The sequence below is a fragment of the Bactrocera latifrons genome, unplaced genomic scaffold (assembly GCF_001853355.1).
Source record: "Bactrocera latifrons isolate USDA-ARS-PBARC rearing strain unplaced genomic scaffold, ASM185335v1 scaffold_65, whole genome shotgun sequence".
Taxonomy (NCBI): domain Eukaryota; kingdom Metazoa; phylum Arthropoda; class Insecta; order Diptera; family Tephritidae; genus Bactrocera; species Bactrocera latifrons.
The window spans coordinates 16870-39737 of record NW_017537323.1 but is presented as its reverse complement, the minus strand read 5'-3'; the positions used below and the strand labels follow the sequence as shown (position 1 = coordinate 39737).

The window sequence follows — 22868 nt, the reverse complement described above, 5'->3', positions numbered from 1 at the left end:
TATAATATTAACCAAATTATTTGCTTTTTCAATAATCAAAATGAACTGATATACTTGTTAGCATACTTATAGGCGGTTTGGCGTACAACTGATACTGATAACGCTCTTATCATTATAGTCAAATTAGCATATCTGCTGGCGGTTAACGTTGTGCGCGCCGCTGAACCCCCCAATTGAGGCATAACATACTGATAACAGTTGGTGCAAAACAGATGCATACTCTCTCTTGTAATCCTTCAGTTAAAATCAGTTGATTGACAACGCGTGAACGTGGTGCGGAAAGTAAATAAACAAATAATAAAAAGTGTCGAGTTATAAAAGTTGCGATAATTCCAGACAAAAACGGAAATATTTTATATGCTCAGCAAAGTATGCAATGCATTGTTGGTATTAACTATGACATCGAAAATGCAACGGAATTCATATTGACGTTGAACAATATTGAAGTCGAAACACCGGATTTATACATTTCGGTCGAAAAATGTGTTTGGCAACGTGCTGAACCGACTGTGACGGCATATGTGATTTACGCTTTTATCGTGCCCATATTCTCAGGTTTCGGTTTATGTGCAAATTTCATTAATGCTATAGTTTTTATGCGTCCTAATATGACGCCATCGGCTTTTTCCTATCTCGCTGCGCTCGCTTGGCTGGATTGTTTCTCCTGCTTGCTCATTTTATTTACCGCACTCTCGCGCAGTATTTTCTTCCACAGCCATTTCTGGACGGCGTACGATTTTCAATGGCAAACACCGTTATTTGGCATCAGCACCGGTGCGGCGAATCTTTTASTTGGCAGCGTTAGTTGTGACCGTTGGATTTACTTAAATTACGGCATCTTCAATGGTTGTGGGCCACCGCGTTTTTGTCGGCGCAAAATTGCACGGCGTATTATTGTTATAGTTATTATTATTTCGGTGATTCTAAATATGCCTTATTTTTTAATTTTCGTGGTAAATGACGACGGTACTTTTGTAACACACAAATTATACTATACCATGTAAGTAAGGCGAGTGAATTTTCAATTTGACACCAAATCAAAAGAAAACGGTTGACATTTGTTTAACAGCTTTCTTAAGGGTGTATATGTATGTGTTGATGTATTTTCGTACATTCGCTTCTGCTACACGTAAATATTTGCAATTGCCTTTTGTTGTTGTGCTGATTGAAGTGGAGTTATAAAAAACTATAATTAAATTAGATGATAAACACGTCATTGCTGACGATTATCACATAATTTATCGCTTATAAAATCAATGCAGCGTCAAACGTTTTAGCAAATATATATAGATATTTGTGAAAATGCCCATGTAAATAATATGTGTAATTATACGTATGYATGTATATAGAAAGATTTATCTAACTTCTAACTAGCCCCAATAACACACAGCAGAATACTGGCATTTATTAGTGTGTTGGGCTTATGTTATTCGTTGTGACAGARGGAAAGGCACAACACAATATATTGACAGTGTAAACCTCATTTTCTTCTATCTATTTAGTTCCCAATTTTAATTTTTTTTTTGTTTTCTTTTTAATTTAACTTGCTTCATTTTTCAGTTATTACAAAATACACAACTGGTGTTCTTTCACACTGTTGACAGTGCTACCAGCTATATTCCTCATGATCGGCAATATAGCCATAATTGTAGCTTTTCGACGTTGGACCAAACAGAGCAAAAAATTTGAGCGATGTGGAAATAATAATGCAAAAACGGCAAAAAAGCGTTATCATGTAGGTATTAAGTGTTACAACGGAAATAAAACTTGTATCAAATTTTCCWAYTTAATTTTTTCCTTCCGTTTCCTTTCGTTACGCAGCATCAGCTCAAACTAACTGTAACAATTATAATTTTAATTATACTGTACATGATTGGTGAGTTGCCCGCAGCGCTTACTTCACGTAAAAATGCACTAAATTTAATTTTTGGTGGCGACGTATCTCGTGTAAATTTCGGCTTGATGGCAAASCTGGATATGATTTGTTTAACCTTGAATGCGCTACAGCTTAGTACAAATATACTTGTCTATGCTGTAATCAATCCWTGCTTTATGCCTGAATTCTTTGAATGTTTACGCGCAGCATCCGATTTTTGCTGCAACATACTTTGTTGTCGTTGTCTACGCCGTTCGCGGTGTTTTTGTTGCACTACACATCATACCACAAGGTCGCCAGCAGAGAACGATTTGATAGAATATGGTTGCGAAAATGCAACAGTGGACGGGCGCATTGATGCTGTTAGTGCTGGTACAAATGGCAACTGGGATACTGATCCAGAAGATGCTGGTGGCATGCCTGGCGGCGACTTGTATCGCTATTGGCGGAATAGCGTAACAACGCCACGAACACCAAATCGGTATCGCTTTAGTAGTGAGCACGGCGCACATAAACACGATCAAGTATGGAGCACGGATACAGCGTGGAAGCGTTCAAGTTCATTTGGTGAATATGCGTTTGATAATTTAGCACTTGAAATTGGTGCTGCAATTGGAAAGGTAACACATAATTGTGTGGAAGAGTACACGGAGGCGGATACGGCAGTCTGTGACGGAAGTACGCAAGCCCGCGCGGAAAGTACGGAAGCCAGTGAGGGATGTACGGAAATAACGGCAAAACAWACAAAAAGACACTCTCTAGCATTATAAATAATTGAGGTAATATCTAAATCAAGAAYTTTTTTTAGATGCATACATACACTTTCAAATAAGCATTATATGAACATAATACATTTTAATGTCATCCCAAATATATGTACATAAATTACTTGCAAACATACATTAAAAAATATGTACACACTTATAAGAAAGTTTAATTTMAAATAAGAACTATTTTAATCCTTTATGTATAACCTGAGGACCCTTCAAATCCTGCAATGCCAGTKCTACTTGTTGTGGTCCATCCTCATCATATTCACGTCTCGCTGGTTTAATTGATTTCATTAACCTTCTTTCTGGCTTTTCGCTTGTTTCTTGTGGTTCGCGCACTGGCACTCGCACGGTAACTTCCATCACTTGCAAATTTGGTGCCGGTTCATAAACACTGAGCAACTTTTGCCATTGCTTGTAGGCAAATTTACGTGCTAACTCCATGTCGAAATCGAAAAATTTCATTACTAAATCTTGACGTGTAAATTTAACAATTTGTATGCCTATAACTTCTTTGAAATCTTCTGCTGTAACGTTCCCTTGTAGATTTTCCGCACTTTTCTCATTTGAAAGTTCATTGCGCCTTAGCATAGGTAAAATCCAAGCTGTGCTATAGTTTTGGTGTAAAAGAATTGAAACGTAAAAAACTAGCGAGAATTTAATACTATTCATATTTAGTATTTTTATTTTGCCGCGTAACCACTAGACTGTGCGTAATGCAACTGACAAATTCACAACATAAGTATTTTGAAAGTTGTTCGTAAAAGTTTGTTAGGCTACACAAGTGAATACATATATGTATATATGTAMACAAATGTGTTTCTATTTGAGCACATACATACATATTAACAAGTATAGTTTATAAGGAATGATATAAAATTTGTACTGACTGTTATTTACAGCTGTATACACAGTTATATGTATGCTAACCAAAAATTACTTTTACTTCCAAAAAGAATAATTCATTTCCGAAAGTTCTTTAAAACTAATTAGATCATCCAAATCAAAAAAATTAAATCGTTTATTTGAAAGATTCTCCGATTTATTTTTCTTGAATAAAACTAAATTTGTACAACGAAAAATACAAATATTAAAAAATATTTATAAAAGTGATTTGATTAATAATTGAAATCGGCGTGGGACTAGTACAGCGGCGAGAAACTGTAACTGTGCGGCTTTTTATCTTTAATAGCGATGCCATCTGTAAAGAAGCTGAATCCTTTATCTTTGACACGCRTAGCACAAGCTCCGTCTTTAGTTTTCTTTTTTCTGCGTTTTTTCTTCGACATCTAACTGCTTTARTCGGTCCATACGTTGTAGGAGCGTTGGATGCGAGTGATTACAGGCCGAGTACAACCAATCGTAAACTGGGAAACCCAAGTTGTCTAAATTCAATTTGATCAAAGCTTGACCCAACTGCTTTGAGAAGCCCAAACCATGTGCGAACTCATCAGCTTGATATTCAAAGTAACGTGATAGTGTTGTCATAGCAAAATTGACAATCGCATTATAGGGTGCCATTACATAGGTGAATACGACAAGCAATCCTACGATGATTGGGCGTGTACCAGGTTGGAAACCGACAGCTTCATAAAATGGTCCATAAGTGAAGCAATAACCAAATACGACGAATAATAAAAGTAAATGTACTTGTGCTATAATAATGTTTTTCGTGACATGACCACACTTCCAATGACCCAACTCATGGCCCAGTACGGCGAGTACCTCCTCATTTGTGCATCCTTTGCCTTTATCTTCCTCTTTCAATTCAGAATCATCTGGCTTGCCTTTGTTCAGTAGCAAAGTATCGAATAGTACAATCCGTTTCGAATTCCATAAACCATAGAAGTAGGCATTGCTGTGCGATGAACGTTTTGAACCCTCTACAACGTACAATTTGGTGAGAGGGAATTTCAGCATGGCTGCAAGATCTTCAATGGATTTGCGTAATGGTCCTTGCTCAAGTGGTGTATATTTATCGAAGAGTGGTGCAATGAATATTGGATAGATAGTAAGCAAAACTAGCGATGTGATGCCTGTGAAGAGCCACAACCAAATAAAGAATTGATCACCGCCGTTCTGCACAATCCAGACGGTTGCGGAAATAATAGGAACCATTAAGATTTGTGTAACGAGAAAACCCTTTACTTGATCCCAGGCGAAAAATCCTCCAGTTTGTTTATTGAAGCCATGCTTTTCTTCCAGTACAAATACGGAGTAAATCTTAAAAGGAAGATCTTTAAATGTACCAATTACGCTTGTAACAAGTCCGAATAAGCAGCTGACAATTATTTCATTATCGGCATTTAAATGCAGAAGTTTTGCCAAATCTATAGCCCAAGCCCATTGCACAGCAATGAAGCCAGTATAGAGTTCAATGCACATTAGAATAACATCTTTTATAATGGCACTAAATACGCCAAATGTGGCTCTGTCAAGACCATAAAGACGAGCTTTCTGGAATGTGTCATCGTTCATGCAGTCTTTGAGCTCCCTGGGCACTCTCAAAGCTGTTCTGTATACTCTTATCTATAAGTAAGCAAAAGTTAACAAATTGTAAGTGTAATTGTATTTTGTTACTTAAATTTACGACTTCGTGACAATATGTATGTTACATAAAATATATTTTTTTATCTTTGTGTAGAAAATTAAATTCTAAACTAATTTATATGTAAATTTTTAGCCAAGTTTACGCATGCATATATAATTCTGACGTATCGCAGARACAAGTTACCCCCTACCTAGTTTAACATGAATTTTGAGCCAAGTTGTATTCAATTAACCTAATTCATAAATATGTCTACATGTACACAACTCTTAAATTAAACAATGCAAATATATTTAGAAATATCTTTCAATAATTTCAATTACCTGACGATATGTTATGTAGATATCAAATATGTTTTCCAAAAGGATCACTCCAATAACGCTATATAAAACAACATCTCCCGCTGGCAAAACCATTTTCTTACTTTATCGGCTCTTCGAATGCGAGGTGCCAAAATTTACTGAATGATAAAAGTGTCAAAGGTCAAACAATTTCTTATTGTATATTTATTAAACAAGTAAAAGTTTATAGTTATCGGTTAAGAAATAAAACTTACAAATTTTAGCCAATGGACAAATATTAATGATAAGCGTCGCCGCAAATGTGAACACCAGCTGGAAGCTGTCAGACTGCCTGTGATGCCATATGAGATTTTTTTTTTTGCAAATTGGATGTAAGAGCTTATTAAATCAATAGGGGTATTCGCTTGCTCTTGCARGATTGCAGATTGCAAAAATACTATACCRAAATATACAATGGCACGAGAGCAGCCATTGCAGTTTTCTTTAAATACATTTAAATGTTCTATTTAGAAATTATTTTTTAATTGCGAAATGTCACATCTTGATGTCTATTGCTTACTAGCAATGAAAGCCAGCTATTGTGAATAGTTACCGCTTGAAGTATTTGTTGCTTGTATTGAAGTAATTCATACTCATTTCTAACGTGAAATTATTGTGTTTAAATACTGTATTTATTATATTTAAGTAAATATTCTTGTTTAAAATAAAATGCCCGGCGGAAGCACAAAGAAGCAAAGTCCTGGAGGTGACTCCGCAAAGAAAAATACRAGTAATAGTTCGGTACGAAATGTATGCGGGTCATCGGGGAGTCGCAGGGCGCGAAAAAGGTTTGTTTATAACTTCAAGCAGTGTACTGTGTTATTTGAATTGTAGATACAAAATTTAATTCATATTTCTTACAGAAAAAGATGTCTGGTCAAGAGGTTTAGCGATAGCGACTTAGAATCCGAATTGGAGGATATGGCAGATGCGGTTGAAATCGAAAAGAAACTGCGAAAAGTGGCCCAAGAAAATGATTTAAGTCATGATGAGATGCGCCAATTGATACAGGTTCAGTTTTCAAGAATATACAATAATTGCTTTAATAAAATATTTTTATATAGAAATTTGTGAAAAATGAACATATACTCGCGCTGGTCACACTAAAAGCAGAAGATGAAATTGAGCGCGAACGTCAAGAATCYGAACAACCAGCTATAATAATTACTGATACACCGTCTGTGCCCAAATTGACGCGCGCTAGAGCACGCGAGTTAAATAAAACGCCTGGAATTACATTGCCAGTAGTAAATGAAATTAAAGAGCCGGAAATTGCAACTCTTATACAAGACGAATTAAATTCAGATGAAGACGATGAGGAGTATGTTTTCAAAGAAGAGGATTTTATTGTACGTAWTTATTAAACATTAGATKAATCTAATATACTAATATGTTTATTTTAGTCCGATGAAGATCCAAATAGCACAGTTTCAGATTTGGATTCGAATCCACGCACCCCACAAACACCTTTATCACAGACAGAAGCTGAAGACTCGCCCGTAAAGTTAACCGAAGATGGTTGTTTTAAAATACCATTGGAAAAATGTAAGAGCACACGCGAAGATGTGCGCATAGCCGCGCGGACGCGTTCGAAATTATGCCTGGAGCAAACCGCTATCGAAGATATAGAGTCTGAGTTTGTGCCACCTGATGTAGAACAAATTGATTTGCAAGATTTTGATATGACTGCCAACGATGAGGATTGGATGCAATTTCTAAACGATTTTTCTAAGCCCTTAAGTAAATGTCATAAAAATGTAGAATAGTACASTATTACATATTTTTAATTTCTTTATTAAAGGCACCAGTTTTGTGGCAGATGAAGATGATCCCATTAATGATCCTGAGTATATAGCGGCCGAGAAAATATTGGGTTTGACAGTAAAATTTACCTGCGTACTGACTTAATTTATTTATTAAAACTTATTACAGAGGATGCTGAAGAGTTGCGTGACGTGAATATACCTAGAAAGGAACTAACTGATCTCGTGGCGGAATTGTTCGAAGGTTTGGTCAACGAAGGCGTGTCTCTTGAAAGCATTGAGTTGGATACACCACAAAAATTCTTGTTAGATAATTTCGGGGAGACGACCRTTACCGAAGACAAAAACATGGACTCCGTTTCTGATAAGTTCGCTACACCTACAATTCCTGAAAAAGATAATAGCCGAATTGTGAGAGAACTAAATTTTGATACACCAACCACCCGACAATATAATCCGCCACAGCCACAGCCACAACCARATTATATTACTGATGTACCACCTTTAGTTCCTCTTAGTAACAGAAACAATGTGACTATAAATGATTACTCWTTCAATCCAAATGTTGTGTCCACYCCTTCAACGCAACTACAAGCGCCTGTGGCATATACYAACAGTCCGGACCAAGGTGGMAGTCAAATTATAACTCTTCCCCCCTCCAACTTTTCGACGGAACCCCARTGGATAGCTGTTAAAATACCGGGACAAAATAATTCTTATCAATTAGCTCGTGTAGTACCAAATGCTAATGCAATTGGACCACCGCCGCTCGTTAGAATACAGCCACAGAGGATGCCAGCGCGTGCACCAGAACCACCTACTTCTCCAAAAACCCCACAGGATCCACTTTACAGTGTACCATAYGACACAAATTTTACATGGGAATATATATCTATTAGAAAACATGTATATACTGAATATTTAAAAAAATTCGAGACTAATCGTAACATGTCGAACAGTATTTCACAAATGGAGGAATTGTCAAACCAACCGATAGGCTTTACCAAGCATCAACATGATATATTACAACAGCAGTTACGTATTCACGTACAAATGCTAACACAAACATTTATACAAAGCTACTCACATCCGATGTATTGGAAGCTTTCGTTTAAGGCGAAAGACATGTTGTTGGAAATCGAAAAGAGAGCACAAGACGATGCGTCATTCCGGGCGTGGAATCTCCAGCTAGCTGTGAACCTTATTCGACAATGGGAGGAGGATTTAAATAAGGAGACTAAGGAAAACAAAGAATTGATGAAGTAAGTAATTTGAAAAAAAAAAAAAAAAATTTAATAATTGTAATGTTTACTTTACAGATTTATACACAGCGAAATTAATAGCACGTAAGAGTCGGACATCACCGAAAGCTATTTTTATCAAATTTTTTATTTTTTAATAATGTGATCTCTATCGTTATAGCAAAAGTAATCGCCGTCAAGTTCCACGTTTTCCCCCACGCATTATGGAATTTGTAATAAATAGCGAGGTGTTCATGTATCCAGAATATTTGCCCCGTATACCGTTCATTTCAAGGCGAACCAAATATGAAGTGTTTGCACCTGCTGAAATGCAATTAATTGCTATGGGTTTGGAACATCATATACAAAAAATACGAGAAACAGGTGAGCGCATATCAAAGAAAACATCGGAATTAAAGGTAGCTGTAGAACGGTTAACAAAGGACACTGTGCACGGCAAGTCGTTTTATCGAATATGGACTCAAGTGAAATGCTTGAGAAATGCGGATTATTATAATCCGGTGAAGGTTGGTTACTACGTAGAAAAATACATAATTAAGTATTCTATTTTTTGTTTATCATTTCAGTATTATTTTGAACACAAACGTGCTCCACCAGTTCAACACAAGCTTATTTACTTCGAAAACAACAAAGTATTACCACCTAAGGATCGTTACACAGAGCTACCGTTGGCTTGGCAAACGCATATAGATGAGGTAAGTGGATATTTATTTTAAATTTATTAATCAAAAGAAGAAATTGCCAGGTTATATTGTATTTAATCGCTTATGTGTTCATTTTATTGGCGTAATTTTATGAATAATTGTTATTCCTATATAGGGGAAAGTCGTGTTAGACACCCAAATTATGATTTACACAAATTTCATACATTCTGCAAAATCCACAAGAAGATGATAGAAGGTTGTTAGTCGCTATATTAGCATTGTATTGTACAAAAATTTGTTTTACAGTTGAGCTAACATAATTTAAAAAATCAACTATTATTGCCCATCACATTTATTGTGTGTTTCCGACACGATCTCTAGGTATCAGTCGTAGTTCTGAACCATGCTTCAAGAATACATTGCCTGCTGTTTGTTGTGGGCTAATACCAATGCCATCATCTGTTATTATCGCGCTGGTTGCTGCTGGCACTTTGAATTCTTCCGCTGCGAATTTCAGCACTGCCGTGAATGGCGTTCCCTCTGGTACGCTGAGTACTTTAAAAGGCAATTTAGGATCCGATGTTAATGTAATTTTGAAAGTTACTTTCGAACTCATGTTTTATGCTGCGTACTATACAGGTTTCACAAAGTAATCGTTGTGACGTGGTCACTTTGAAACTACTCAAATTTGCAGTAAATAATACTGAAGGTTTAAGCCAACTTAATTAACWTATGTGTTGTCTTAAGATGAATTCTTATTGAAAAACGCGAGCTAATATTTGATTTAGTTTTGTTTTTCAAAACTTAAATATTTATTTATTTGCCAATTGCCAACCTCCCAGGTGTGTTTAGAAATTCGCTTTCCACCTTTGTTTGAGATTTACAATTTTCGTAGTTATCGATGTAATAATCGATTAAAAAACTTTTTTTTTTAATTCAAGTGCATCCTAGTGACATTAAAATTCGTAATATATGTGATATATTCTGTGGGCAGGACTTACTGTATGTGTAATTTAGTTATTAGTATTAATTTGAAAGAAACTTAAAAGCTCAAGGATTTTAGATTGCTAATATGCTATGTAGTAAATGTAGCCGTGCCTTCAAATTTTGATATATGAGTTTAAATCGATTATTAAATCGTACTTAGAAGTAACGATAATTTTATTGCTGTAATCGAAGGCATATTGCGAAGTATTCACAGTGGGTACTTCATTTTAATCTAGACGTTCACAGTTATTTTGTTTATGTTTGTGTTTTTGACATTAGATTTTATAGAATTTTGGAGTGCGTTTGCTTTGTAAAGTATTAACAATTTTTGCATTACTTTTTCAATTTTCGTAATGCTCTTTTAACTTTAGAAAATACGAGCAGAACGAAGAAAACGAGGTGTATATGCATCTGAAGAAGCTGGGTCGTCCTATTTAGAATTCGTTCGTGAAGCTTTGGGCGAAAATATAAAACTACCCGATAGCACAACTCAAGCTTCAACACCGGACAACAGTGGCGCTAACTCATCCTGGTTTTCACAAACAAGTAACAATAGTTTCTTCACCAAAACTCGTTCGAAAAAAAGTATTGCAAATTGCCTAACTATAAATGTGAATTATCATTTTTCTGGTATTACAACAATTGGGGACACACAACCACCCGTTAACAACACAACAGCACTAGCGATAAAAGATACTTCTACTGACAAAGATAACTTGAATACCTCTGACTACCAAAATGCAAATATCGCTTCATACAATTACGATTGGGGTTCCAAAACTTTGCAACCGATTCTTGAACCGCTGCAAAATGGAACAAGTTTAAAATCTACCACTACGCAGTGTACAAGTGAGGGGAGTCCATTGAAAGTTAAATCGGCACGACGTAAATTGCATTTGCCTACTAAGTTGAAAGCTGGGTACACCAAAAATACGCGCTTTAGAACATTGCGACGGTCGTGTCACATATTTCAGCGACATAAGAAAAATAAACGTCAGCGGCAACAACGAATCAGTTGTTTACTAAATTGCTACCGCAAAAATTTGAAGCGAAAAGAAGTGCTATATAAACGTGTACCAATTGTACGCACACTTTACAGATATTTTAAAGCATTAGAGTTATACACAGACTTGTTAAGAGATCTCAAAATGGCTTGTCGTAATGCTACTTCCATTACTTCTGGTACCGCTACTGGCAATGCCCAACCCATATCAACGAGCGCCTCTACTGCAGGACAGCATTTGCCAACAGCAAAGTTTTTTGTGCATAGTTCACAACAATATTTTGGTAAACGTACGCGTGGTGAAGAAGAGTCCAACGTCTGTTCGCGCAGTAAAAAGGCTAGCAGACAGGAAGAAAATTTCAAGCATATGCTTCTGCCTGATACGGCTGAGGATGCAAATCGCAAAGATGCAAGTATGTAAAAGACTGTAGTTGCATAGTAATGTCAGAACTAAAAGTTTTGCCCACAATATTTAATTTTTTATACGCAGTTTACGCATTGAACTTTTATGAAAAGGTGGAAGAGGCTTTCAAAGCCTCAAATCGTTCTGAAGACTGCAAAAAATTCAATCATATACTCAAAACATTCGATCCGCGTCGAGATAAGGTTGCGGATTTATATTATGTAAGTGCAAAGTGATTAAAATACTTGAGATCTGTACCATAATTTTTGTATTTTTAATTCAAATAGAAATTAGAACAACTATTTCTACCTGAGCATCCTGAGCTAGCTCAGGTGTTCCTCACTTTTTTGTTACCATCTGAAGCAGTGGAAATTGGAAAATTCTTTGAGCATTTCATGATCAACAATATGACAACATTTATCAACAAATTAAATATTTATTTTAATAAACAACCTGCTCAAATTCGAAAAATTTATAACTGTTTAGCTGAGTTGGCGGAGGATCCAGAAGTTACCATGAAAAAAGTCGAAACTAAAATTTTGCCACTGCTGAAGGGCAATCAATTTCTAATCGATTGGTTTTTGCAACAGTTTACCGAGGCTAAACCACCAGAAAGGTATAAACATAACGCAATTAATATCYATGTAAAAACACGTTTTCAACTGTTTGTTTTTCTTTACTCTATAAAGAATATTTTCAACGCCAGAGCAAGTAAATTTGAAGGAAGTCGAAATCAAACCCAATCTGTATGAAACTCTCAATGATTCACACGAAGTTTCAGCGCCTTGTTGTGAACTGCAGCAGCAGCAACAGCAACAAAACCAAACACATAACTGTCAGTTGAGGGTGAGTGCTTTATTGGTAGTGTCGATGTGTTTTTACGTGAATACCTGTATATGTATGACTAAACTCCACGGTGCTTTCTATTGCTAGAAGCACATAGATCAATACAATATGGTTCTCAGCTCCCCAAAGCATAAATGCATTTTTTTTTTTGCTTTATAGGTAGTGTACAAATTACTATTTGTAACAATTTTATTTTCTCCATAGTATATAAATGGACGGATCTTCTACGGTAACAAAATGACGCTGCCCGCTAAACTCTCTTTCATGGCGAATAATTGTCAGCCTGAAACGGCTGGAGAAAGTAATAACGAAGAACTTTTGGAATTGCCAATGCCCGAATGTGTGCACGGTATACGCGAGCATGGTGAGAAACAATTGGCGGTTGCTGTGGACAAAGCGGCAGCAAATGCGGCAGCTGACTGCAACAGTGATGATAACGATAAATTGGAGGAGGAAGATTTGTCCAAAGGTATATTATATACACACATAAACTAATGAATACTATTAATATACATATATGTACATATATATAATTTGTTCACTCTAGTGTTAATAGTTGATATGCCTAACGATGAGGATACCAGCTCCTCACTGGAAATATGTGACGATACCGCTTTACGTGCACATGCGATGCGCCTTAATCCCTCCTATTATGCGAATACATGCTTTGCGCCTGTTACGAGCACACCAAATACGAGCAGTAACTTCGCGTCTCACCATGCAAATGCTAAGAAGTCCTCGTTGAATTTCAACGATGACGGTAAAATAGTATCACCGCGCAAACATCCAACACCTGGTACATCAACATGTGCCAACATAAGTACCGCCAGCCTAACACCTTTGCAATGCCTACCGTCGAACAACGCMAGTGCAACTAGCAGCGCGTTAACAACGACAACACTTACCGCACCCGCTACAAATGCGGTCTGTAGTAATAGTAGTAGTGAAAACAATGCCGACCCACAGGTCCCTCAGCAGCTACGTGATAAACGGAAATCGCCCACAAAGAAGATTAAATCACCTGTGTCGGCGACTCGTGTACGCCCAAGCGGCAGCAGCCTACAACCAATGGTTGTAGTGTACGAACACAATCCTGCCATCGCGTGTGCTAAGAAACTAAAATCTTTGATTGCAGAGGAGGACTATGAAGGTGAAATCGATAACAAAGATCGTATTGCTATAGTAGCTTGTGCCAAAAAACCTGGCGACACTAGTCAAGAGTCGTCTGTTACAGACGATAGTGTTGTGCTGCAGTCGCATGAGCATAGATCCGTTTCACCTCATACGCCGCCACTGCTCACAGTCACTAAATTGGAGCACAGCGATAATTCAGATGATTTGGAATTCATACCAGAGAATGCTGAAGTGTCACATTCATTTTCGCATGACTGCTTCGATCAGTTGCAACAAGCGCAGCATGTTGAGAATAGCGATTTGCAAGAAGCTGCGACTACAACAACGTCAATGACAGCAAAAACGTCAARTGTGTCCAATCCCGCTGCCACGAATGAAAATTACACTGAAGATTGTAAGTTGGAGGTAGTTGCCACATTAAGCGCATCCACGCCTGATGATGATATAGCGACATACAAATCGAATCAAGCGTCAGTTAAAGCGTCTACAGCTTGGACACGTGAAGAAGACAAGCTTATATTGATCGAGATGAAGTTGAGCGCCGGCATTGAAAGGGAGCTACTCTTCAAGCGTATGCATGATAAGCTAACATCTCGTTCGTTGGCGGAAGTCAAAGAACGCTATAATTTTTTAATAGACTTTCTGTCCAAGCTACAGGGCAAATAAACAGTTTTTTTTTTACTTTAAGTTAAGTGGTATTGTTAAGTACACATATACATATATATTTTTAAAATAAAACTTGGCAAAACGAGTTGCACCTTACTTTAAGAATTMAAATCTCTGCTTTGTTTTGTTTTATTTTTGTTATCCATCAACAAGAAACTTCACTGAAATGTCATCTTGTTATGAGTTTAAACGGTTATGCAACGGTACATGCCGTGATTCTGGAAATAAAGAGCTCAACAGCTTATAAGTTTGTAGTAAATTATTTCAAACATGTATTCGGTGAAATAATTTTCAAAATAAACTAAAAAATCTATTGTCTAATTAACTCGTTAATATAAAATCCTTATAAAAATCAGCAATCTAGAATTTTGTTCTTGAAAAAACCTAAATTTTTTGTACTCATCTGAAATAGCAATATGTCTAACATTGGAATTAATGGTTTTGGCCGAATCGGACGTTTAGTATTGCGCGAGGCAATACGTCGAAAGGCACAAATTGTGGCTATCAACGAACCTTTTATCGATGTAAAGTACATGGCCTATATGTTGAAGTATGACTCAACACATGGTCGCTTCAAAGGCAAAATCGCCATGGATGGCAAAAATTTGAAAATTAACGATCTTACCATAAAAATTTTGGCTGAAAAGGATCCGACCAAAATCAAATGGAAAGAAGTTGGCGCTAAATATGTGCTCGAATGCACGGGCAAATTCACATCCACCGAGAAGGCGAGTGCTCATTTGAAGGGCGGCGCAGAAAAGATAATTGTCTCGGCGCCCGTTGCTGATGCGCCCATGTTCGTTGTCGGCGTCAATTTGAATGCTTACAAACCGGATATGAAGGTTATTTCCAATGCTTCGTGCACCACAAATTGTCTGGCGCCCTTAGCGAAAGTCATACATGACAATTTCGAAATATGCAATGGCCTAATGACTACAGTACATGCGGTTACCTCCTCACAGAAATGTGTTGATGCACCGTCACCAAAGAAGTGGCGCAGCGGTCGGGGTGCGCTGCAAAGCATTATACCAGCATCGACGGGTGCCGCTAAGGCAGTTGGAAAAGTTATACCATCTTTAAATGGTAAATTAACGGGTATGGCTTTTCGTGTACCCACTGCGGATGTTTCTGTGGTCGACTTAACGGTTAGCCTTGGCAAGCCAACTTCACTCGATTGCATTAAAGAGAAAATCCAAGAAGCTTCTAAAGGTCCAATGAAAGGCATACTCGGTTATACGGAAGATGAGATTGTGTCGGCAGATATCACAACTGATGCGCGTTCCTCAATTTTTGACGCCAAAGCTAGCATAGCATTAACTGATACATTTTATAAATTAATCTCTTGGTATGACAATGAATATGGTTATTCCTCGCGTATGATTGATCTGGTAAAATATGTGCAAGAGGCAGATAAAAAGGCAAAAGGAAAAGATAAAAAAGACGGTAAAAAAGGCGGCAACAAGTGTGATAGTAAGAAAAAATAATATGTTTCCCGAAGAAATAAAATTATGGTATACCTTTTGAAATATTGACAATGATTAAAGCGTGATTAAGCAGGTTAGATTTACGTTAATATAACAGACTCACATTATTTTCTATTTGTTTATGAATATCCACAAAGTTACTTATATTGAGTCCAACAATTTTATACAAAAAAAAAAAAAAATAAACTTTTAGATTTTTTTACTTTATTTACTAATGCGTTTTTCTAAATAACACATAACAATGCCATTTTTCTCTCAACAAAATAGGGCTCAGTATGGTCTCACTTTCGATTGTGTGGCATGCGTTAGTATCCATGTATTCTTCTCACGTTTCTTCATAGCCATTTGCTTATGACGAGGGTGTGTTGGACAAATGACATAAAGACGCTCTTGTCGCACCACAAAGTAACAATCTTTGCAGCGCCGACGCAGACGTCCCTTAACCTTAAAACCTGCCACTTGCGTTAAAAGTGAATTGAATGGTGTGAGCAGACGCTGAAGTCCACTTTCAACAGTAGTATTTGCAGCAGTGATATTGCTAGTGACTGCAATCGGCCCGCTTGCTGCCAGTGTCCTACAATTGGCCATTATGTGATATGTGCGGCTATTTGCGTTGACAGCGGGTGTGTGCACATTTGAAGCGGCAGTTAATAGGCGTAAGCTGCTTTTATAAAAATGTGCACCAATTTTGCTGATGAATGACATCTGTGAAAGTGTATTTTATGTATGTTTTTATTGTTACTTGCACTTATTATTAATGAATTGWATTTTATCACCTCTGTAATGTTCTTCACACCAAATTGCTTAATTCTTCCAGCTGTTACAAATGTTGGCAATCAGCTGTTCATCTTCTACTGTTTATCGTGCCATCTTCAGTCGAGTTGTTTGAGTGAAATGAAATGATTCGACGATTTGGCTTCCTCTTCCTTCATTTTACTGCAAGCTTCAGTCATGGATTTAAATTCGGCTTTAATTCGTTTGTGTGCAAGGAATTGTAAATTTTAATTGGAACTGTGTTAAAGTTTGTAACTTGAGTAACTCGATTTTTATTGAAACACTGTGATTATCGATAAATTGCGTTTTGCGGCGAAGGAATGCGTGTCAACCGGAAAAATACATCTCACAGTGACATTGACTTTTCCAACTTAAGAWTTGACGACTCTGTTTGAAATTTTTYGTGTGATAAGAATGTTAGGTTCGTTGGTTCTAGAAAGAAATGGATTCATTAAAGGCAAAGATGTTTTGCGTACTTAAAGTTGGAAGAATGCTCTTAAAGTGAGTTCAATTTACAAACAAGTTCGCGTAGCATTCTGAAAATATTCGTGACTCCGAAGGGCCAGTGAAAAAGGGACAAGCAGCTGAAAAACTTCAGAACACTCTTATTCTTATATTTAAAGATTCAAATTCCACCCTATACTCACATGAAATGCAATAAGACACATAAAATTTTTTTTGTAGAGTTCATTTTTATTATTACTGGAATAATATTTCTGTAATTTCATTATGATTTGTTAGAGTTGTTTTCTAATACATTATTTAATATGTAAAATACATGTATATATATAAAGTATTGTGAGTTAAATATTAGCTTAACAAAAATTGCAGAAGAAACACTCTGCGTCTTATTATTTCCTATAAATTTTATTACTTTTAAAGTGAATGTTATAGTATGTGTGCATAAGAATTTTTTGTAGTACATTTTAGTTTCTTTTTTTTACTATTTATGTATGTATGTATGAAAGTATTTCATGCAAGTTGTTATACCTTTAAATCTTGAATTGTGCGAACGCTTAGGCGCTGCTTTTAAATTTTCTTGTTAGTTTAGTTGTAGGAGAAATCAGGAAATGCTTACATAACATACATATGTAAGTAGATAACTATGTAMATATGTATGCATAGGAGTGTGTCTACATTACATGACATTAAATGCTCAGCTTTGKTAGTATTTCTATATATTATAGAGTGTTAATTTTTAGGTTATTTATTAACTGCTGTAGTTGGATATTTTTTGCTATATTTTTAGTTTWATATTTAATGTTCATATTTGAATACTAATATGTGGCTAAGTATGCACACTGATTTTTGCAGAATTGTCGCTTCGCTTTGTGAACGAATTTCAAATGCGCTCTAACTCTGAATATTATTTGCTTCACTAATGTTGTTGTTACTTTCTTATTTTTCATGTTTTTATTGTACTTAAAATTAAATCGCCAATACGAATTTTAAACACACATACGACATAGTTCAATATTTTTAAAATATCGCAAATATATTTGAATACATCTTAAACTATATACTAACAGTTTTTTTTCTATTTATTTCAATATTTAATAATAAAGTTGTTAATATTTAAGGTAAATGTTAATATGAAACTTACAAATAAGACAACGTCGCTATGTCGCTCTGTTCTGTTGTTAACATTAATAATGCAAATTGTTAACATTCAAAATAATCACTGTTAGATTTATTTATTTTTGTTATTAAATTATAATGTTCATGTTTCACCTAAATTTTAACCATATAATTTTTAATGCATAGGCCAATCTTGTCAGTGGTTAGGAGTTTRTAACTTTCGCTAAGTTTAAAGTAGTATCTTCTTAAATACTAGGCTCTTACATAAATGTATTTAATATGTCAATATATTCCATAATTTTGCTTTGTCTTTATTAATATTGCATTTAGGTTTTTTTTTTAATAAAATTTGAATTGTTATTGTATGCAATTAAAATGTTTAATTAATGAAGTTTTGATTTCACATTTAAATTTTCAAGTACTACTTTTGATTTTAAAGCATAAATTAATTAATAAGTAACTGTGTAGCCGCAAACACAACAATTTTTTTTTTTATTATTATTCCGTGGCATAGCACGGCGAAAATCCCGCAAGCAATGCATGTTCGCGATTTGACTTACGACATGTTAATACATGTTATTTTTTGTCGTGTTTAGCATGTGTTTGCATAATTCGCAATCTTGCTTGTTTTTCATTTATTTTACATTAAAGTTTAATTCTCAATAAATTTTTTTTGGAGTAAATGCTTCAAATGCTTTCTGTCAAATATACATACATATGTACAAACATATGTATGTATAATATATTCAACTGTTTAGGTACTAATTCTCTGCTCAGATAATARTTTCATATGTATATTTTAAAAATAATTTACTTAAACGTTCTTAATTACTTTTACTGAATCTTAAAGTATTAGCTTCGCTACAGCCTATAGGGAGAGTACTTATGTATGTATGTACATATGTAAGAATATAGAGCTTTATACGCGAAGTAGTTTGCATAAATATACATACATAGTATTTATTCATATTTGTGTATATTTGTTTTTAAGTGTATATTTGTWATAAATTTTAAGTTAAGTTTGGTATAGTTTTAATTTTAAATATTTTTTTTAATGAGTTTTTAGACTAAAACTGGARGGCTAACTACATTTTTTATACTATTATAAAAAGTAATTTAGTTTCTTCTAAAGTAGCGGTAATGAAATGAAAATAAAATAATAGCAAGTTAAATAAAGAGGACAGGACAACTTTAAAATATTGTCAGTAGTATCAGAAAAAAAAAATATATTTCGTGTGCTTACTATTTAATATAATATTTTATATGATTTTAGGTATATTTGCTGCTTATTCGAGTAATTTCGAAAATGGTTTGAAATATATTTTCCGGCGAACACGCTTTGTTTCCAAGGTTCTGCAGCATTTTCACAAGAAATTCATAGAACTGTTATACAAACTCAATACATCAACAATTCGGCTACATCTCCTTATCTAAAGTTTATGTATCTCTGAACAAAAAATAATAAAGCACACAAAATCAGAKCATCGCCGAAAAGTTGAAAGTAAAGTGTTGTGCTAAAAGTAACCACTTGACCCGTTTCCTGGCACTCAAATTCAATTCGCGGGATAAACTGCTCTACCAAGTTTAAAGTAAACTGTTTTCGAAGAGAATAAAGAGTGATTCTACCTCATGCAATAACCTGCACAGCAATCTAAGAAGTCGTTCTCAGAATTTTAACTATTTCCTCACACAACTATAAACTAAATGTGGCACAAAAACTCTACAGTAACGTTTTAAGACGCWAAAAAGATTGTCATGAATATATGTATATGCACATATTATATATATTTTTATGCGTTTCATATATGTAAGTATGATTACGCATTTCTCAAGCTAAGGTAACATATGTTACCGTTATTTATGCTATCAATATTTTTGGTTTATTAATTTATTACATCGCGCTGACATTATAACTGATTTTTTTTATTTCTACTGAATTTTGTTTAAAACACGAAATGCATAAATTCATAAAAAAGGGTTTGATATACATACAACTGTTTTTTTCGTGAAATATGACATCTATATTTCAAATGCTTAAATCTGTATTTTTCATTTGACTTCAGTGCGCTGTACAGTGTGAACCCACCATAAGTTATGCAAAGCAGCTGATAGGTTTACATATTGAAATTTCATAGAAAAACAGAGGAATAAGTGGAAGTGTTTTCTCGGTTAAAGTTTTCAGAGTCAGATGAATATTCAAAAAGTTTATTTATTTACCATTTTTAAGAAAATTAGTTTTATTTTATATTATTAAAAGTTTGAAAAAGGCAATTGATAGCGCTTGATATTTTATAAGAAAAAGTTTTAAGTTATCGAACGCTTGATAATTCATAAGTGAAAGTGTTAAGTTATCGAAAGCTAATAAAATAGCTGAATGTGTGTTTTCAGAGTTTTTAAGGCAACTAGACTGGTTTTCAGACTTTGGTGAGCGCGCCAACAAAGTGCTTTATGTGAAAATACATTGAGATTCATTACGAATTTATACATAATAATAAATATACACGTGACTATAGACTACCATATACATGTTATCTACGAAAAAGGCGACAATACATATTTATCAAAGATGGAGTAATCAAAGGAGTTATCGAAATAATAAAAGCGCAATGCCGCTCAAGTTAACGGTATGTACTTTTCTGATTTTAAATTTGCTTGATAAAAAACAAAAATACTAACATTTTTTTATAGATAGTATAATATATATGTATAACTTTTTACAGTTAAAATATACATAATTATTACATAACTTCGATATTTTTGAAAACTATTTTTTTAAGCCGCATTTTCTTTCAGTTTCCTATTGTATATACCTTTTATCGTATATTTTCGCTTTTTTGATAACAACTGTTCTCTACGATTTCCTTTCTGAACCATTAATCGCTAATCGATAGCAAACATTTGTGCCGATTGTTCAATGCAGGGGCGAACATTGCAATCGTCAAACGTTTTCATGCGCTACATTCGTAAATACTTGCTCAGAATTTTCACAATGTTTAAAGTTTTTATATTTTTAATAACTTACGACTTTTTTGTTAGAAAAATAATAATTTTATAAGCTGAGCATGGCATTTACTCTCAAAATGTCGAGAAAACGATTTCATGTTTCATWAATTTTTAGTAGAATTTTTTTTTAATTTTAGTACATATATTTTAGTTATGTTATTTCATTTACTATGCATTGCATAGTTATACATTTGTTGTGTCTTATAAATGATCACAATATGGTTTAAATATTTGAGTTGCACTAGAAGAGGGAAGGGGGAAAAGGCAAGTCGATAGTTGTAGGTTGGAAGACCTAAAGCTAAAAGTAGTAGTTTAGTTAAAATAAGTTCATATTATTGATAAAAATGTTTGCTTGATACATACGGTTGTAATTAAAGTCGATAACAATCGATTATTTCTCTCAAAACGATTTTGAATTAAAATTTGTAATTAAACGTTTCCAAAAAATAGTTGAAAAGGTTGAAACTATCGATAAAAATGCTGGCTTGATACTTAAAGTCGAAAAAATCGATTATTGCTCTAAAAACGATTCTTAACTACAATTTGCAATTAATCGCTTTGAAAAAAAAAATGGTTAAAAATGTTCAAATTATCGATACAAATATGCTTGCTTGATACATACAGCTGTAATTAAAGTCGATAACATCCGATAATTTCTTTCAAAACTTTTTAATTAAAACTTATATTTAATCGGTTTTCTTATATCTTAATTATAAACAAATAAAAAACGCGTTGAATGTTAGAAAGCTATTATTTTCATTAAAAATGTAGAAATAAGAATACCTAAAGCCAACAATGATAAATAAGAAATATATTAGTTGAAAAAATCAGTATCGATAAAATATATTCTGCGATACCTGCAATTGTAATTAAAGTCGATGATATCGATCATTCGCTTGAGAATTCTTTTTATTTAAATTTATAATTAATTTGTTTAAAAAAAGTATTTTTTAAAAATAATACCTAAATTGGAAATATAAAGTGTTTTATTTATTTGGTTGCTTAGTCTTAACTAGTCTTTTTGTCAGAAGTACAAGGCGAAAGTAGTAATAAATGGTAAATTATTGATACATATTCTTTTACCGATATTTATTTTTATAGATTTTTTTAGTGCAATGAGTATCTGAATGTGACCAATTTTGGGGGAAAAAATATATTTTCATCGATAAAATAAAAAATAAATATTTATCGATAAAATATGTATTTATTTTTTCTTCTATTTACGGTCAGATATTCATTGTATTAATTGCAGGAAAAAAATCGTATACACATCTTAATTATTTCTTCATGACATAAAATGCCTAATTATTYGATACTTATTTTAAGTTCGACGCATGATAAAGAAGAACTGTTTGCTTTAAATAAATAAATAAGTTTAGATATTTTAATCAAGCAATGATAATTACAACTTAAATCTGCAATGAAAGGGAAGAGAATATTTAAAAAATATATCGATTTCGATTATTGCCTAATGCTCGAAGCGCTATTAAAGGAAGCTATACATTTCAAGATATGTAAATTGAGCAATTTTGTTGCTTAATGTGTATTGCTTTAATGATTTATTGTTTTGATGCTTTACATAAAGGATGCATATCGATTAATCGATAAATGCCGACGACTTAAGTTTTATCGTATATAAAAATTGTTCATATTGTAGTTAGTTATTTTTAGGTAAAATGACTAAATATATTATTATTGTTATTAGGAAAGGATTTCGATAACTCGATTATCGATTGTTGGTATGGAGAGTTATATTTGTTTGTTAATGATTTTTATTTAAATTCTT

General features: G+C 34.2%; 6 protein-coding genes across 7 annotated transcripts; 3 read left to right on the top strand and 3 right to left on the bottom strand.

Moving 5' to 3' along the window:
- Positions 1 to 319: 319 nt before the first annotated feature.
- On the top strand, positions 320 to 2663 carry LOC108975461. The gene is made up of 3 exons (XM_018943956.1): positions 320 to 1000; positions 1561 to 1735; positions 1822 to 2663. The coding sequence occupies exons 1-3, from the start codon at positions 372 to 374 to the stop codon at positions 2644 to 2646; spliced, it is 1629 nt and encodes a 542-aa protein (XP_018799501.1). The 5' UTR covers positions 320 to 371; the 3' UTR covers positions 2647 to 2663.
- A 1000-nt stretch (positions 2664 to 3663) lies between these two features.
- On the bottom strand, positions 3664 to 5845 carry LOC108975462 (CAAX prenyl protease 1 homolog). Its single transcript, XM_018943958.1, has 3 exons — positions 5751 to 5845; positions 5518 to 5654; positions 3664 to 5175 (listed from the first exon to the last, which is right to left on the bottom strand). Exons 2-3 carry the CDS (start codon positions 5608 to 5610, stop codon positions 3901 to 3903), a joined length of 1368 nt encoding a protein of 455 aa, XP_018799503.1. The 5' UTR covers positions 5611 to 5654; positions 5751 to 5845; the 3' UTR covers positions 3664 to 3900.
- A 264-nt stretch (positions 5846 to 6109) lies between these two features.
- Positions 6110 to 14350, top strand: LOC108975451. Of its 2 annotated transcripts, XM_018943937.1 has the most exons (16): positions 6110 to 6323; positions 6399 to 6546; positions 6600 to 6884; positions 6939 to 7275; positions 7337 to 7408; positions 7468 to 8560; positions 8618 to 8644; positions 8721 to 9066; positions 9127 to 9255; positions 10563 to 10737; positions 10870 to 11607; positions 11685 to 11818; positions 11885 to 12213; positions 12287 to 12443; positions 12648 to 12912; positions 12991 to 14350. In XM_018943937.1, exons 1-16 carry the CDS (start codon positions 6205 to 6207, stop codon positions 14241 to 14243), a joined length of 5607 nt encoding a protein of 1868 aa, XP_018799482.1. In that variant the 5' UTR covers positions 6110 to 6204; the 3' UTR covers positions 14244 to 14350. The 2 variants fall into 2 exon arrangements, with proteins under 2 accessions (XP_018799482.1, XP_018799481.1); XM_018943936.1 differs by having other exon boundaries at positions 10563 to 11607.
- Positions 9307 to 10082, bottom strand: LOC108975452 (ubiquitin-fold modifier 1). Its single transcript, XM_018943938.1, has one exon. The coding sequence runs from the start codon at positions 9818 to 9820 to the stop codon at positions 9557 to 9559; it is 264 nt and encodes an 87-aa protein (XP_018799483.1). The 5' UTR covers positions 9821 to 10082; the 3' UTR covers positions 9307 to 9556.
- Positions 14351 to 14501: 151 nt separating the features above from the next.
- On the top strand, positions 14502 to 15934 carry LOC108975449 (glyceraldehyde-3-phosphate dehydrogenase 2). The gene has a single exon (XM_018943934.1). It carries the CDS (start codon positions 14660 to 14662, stop codon positions 15725 to 15727), a length of 1068 nt encoding a protein of 355 aa, XP_018799479.1. The 5' UTR covers positions 14502 to 14659; the 3' UTR covers positions 15728 to 15934.
- On the bottom strand, positions 15912 to 16580 carry LOC108975450 (39S ribosomal protein L36, mitochondrial). Its single transcript, XM_018943935.1, has 2 exons — positions 16504 to 16580; positions 15912 to 16432 (listed from the first exon to the last, which is right to left on the bottom strand). Exon 2 carries the CDS (start codon positions 16430 to 16432, stop codon positions 15998 to 16000), a length of 435 nt encoding a protein of 144 aa, XP_018799480.1. The 5' UTR covers positions 16504 to 16580; the 3' UTR covers positions 15912 to 15997.
- Between the last annotated feature and the right edge of the window lie 6288 nt (positions 16581 to 22868).

Coding starts and splice junctions, on each gene's coding strand:
- LOC108975452 (XM_018943938.1), bottom strand. CDS start 9,820: ATGAGTTCGAAAGTAACTTTCAAAATTACATTAACATCGGATCCTAAA.
- LOC108975449 (XM_018943934.1), top strand. CDS start 14,660: ATGTCTAACATTGGAATTAATGGTTTTGGCCGAATCGGACGTTTAGTA.
- LOC108975450 (XM_018943935.1), bottom strand. CDS start 16,432: ATGTCATTCATCAGCAAAATTGGTGCACATTTTTATAAAAGCAGCTTA.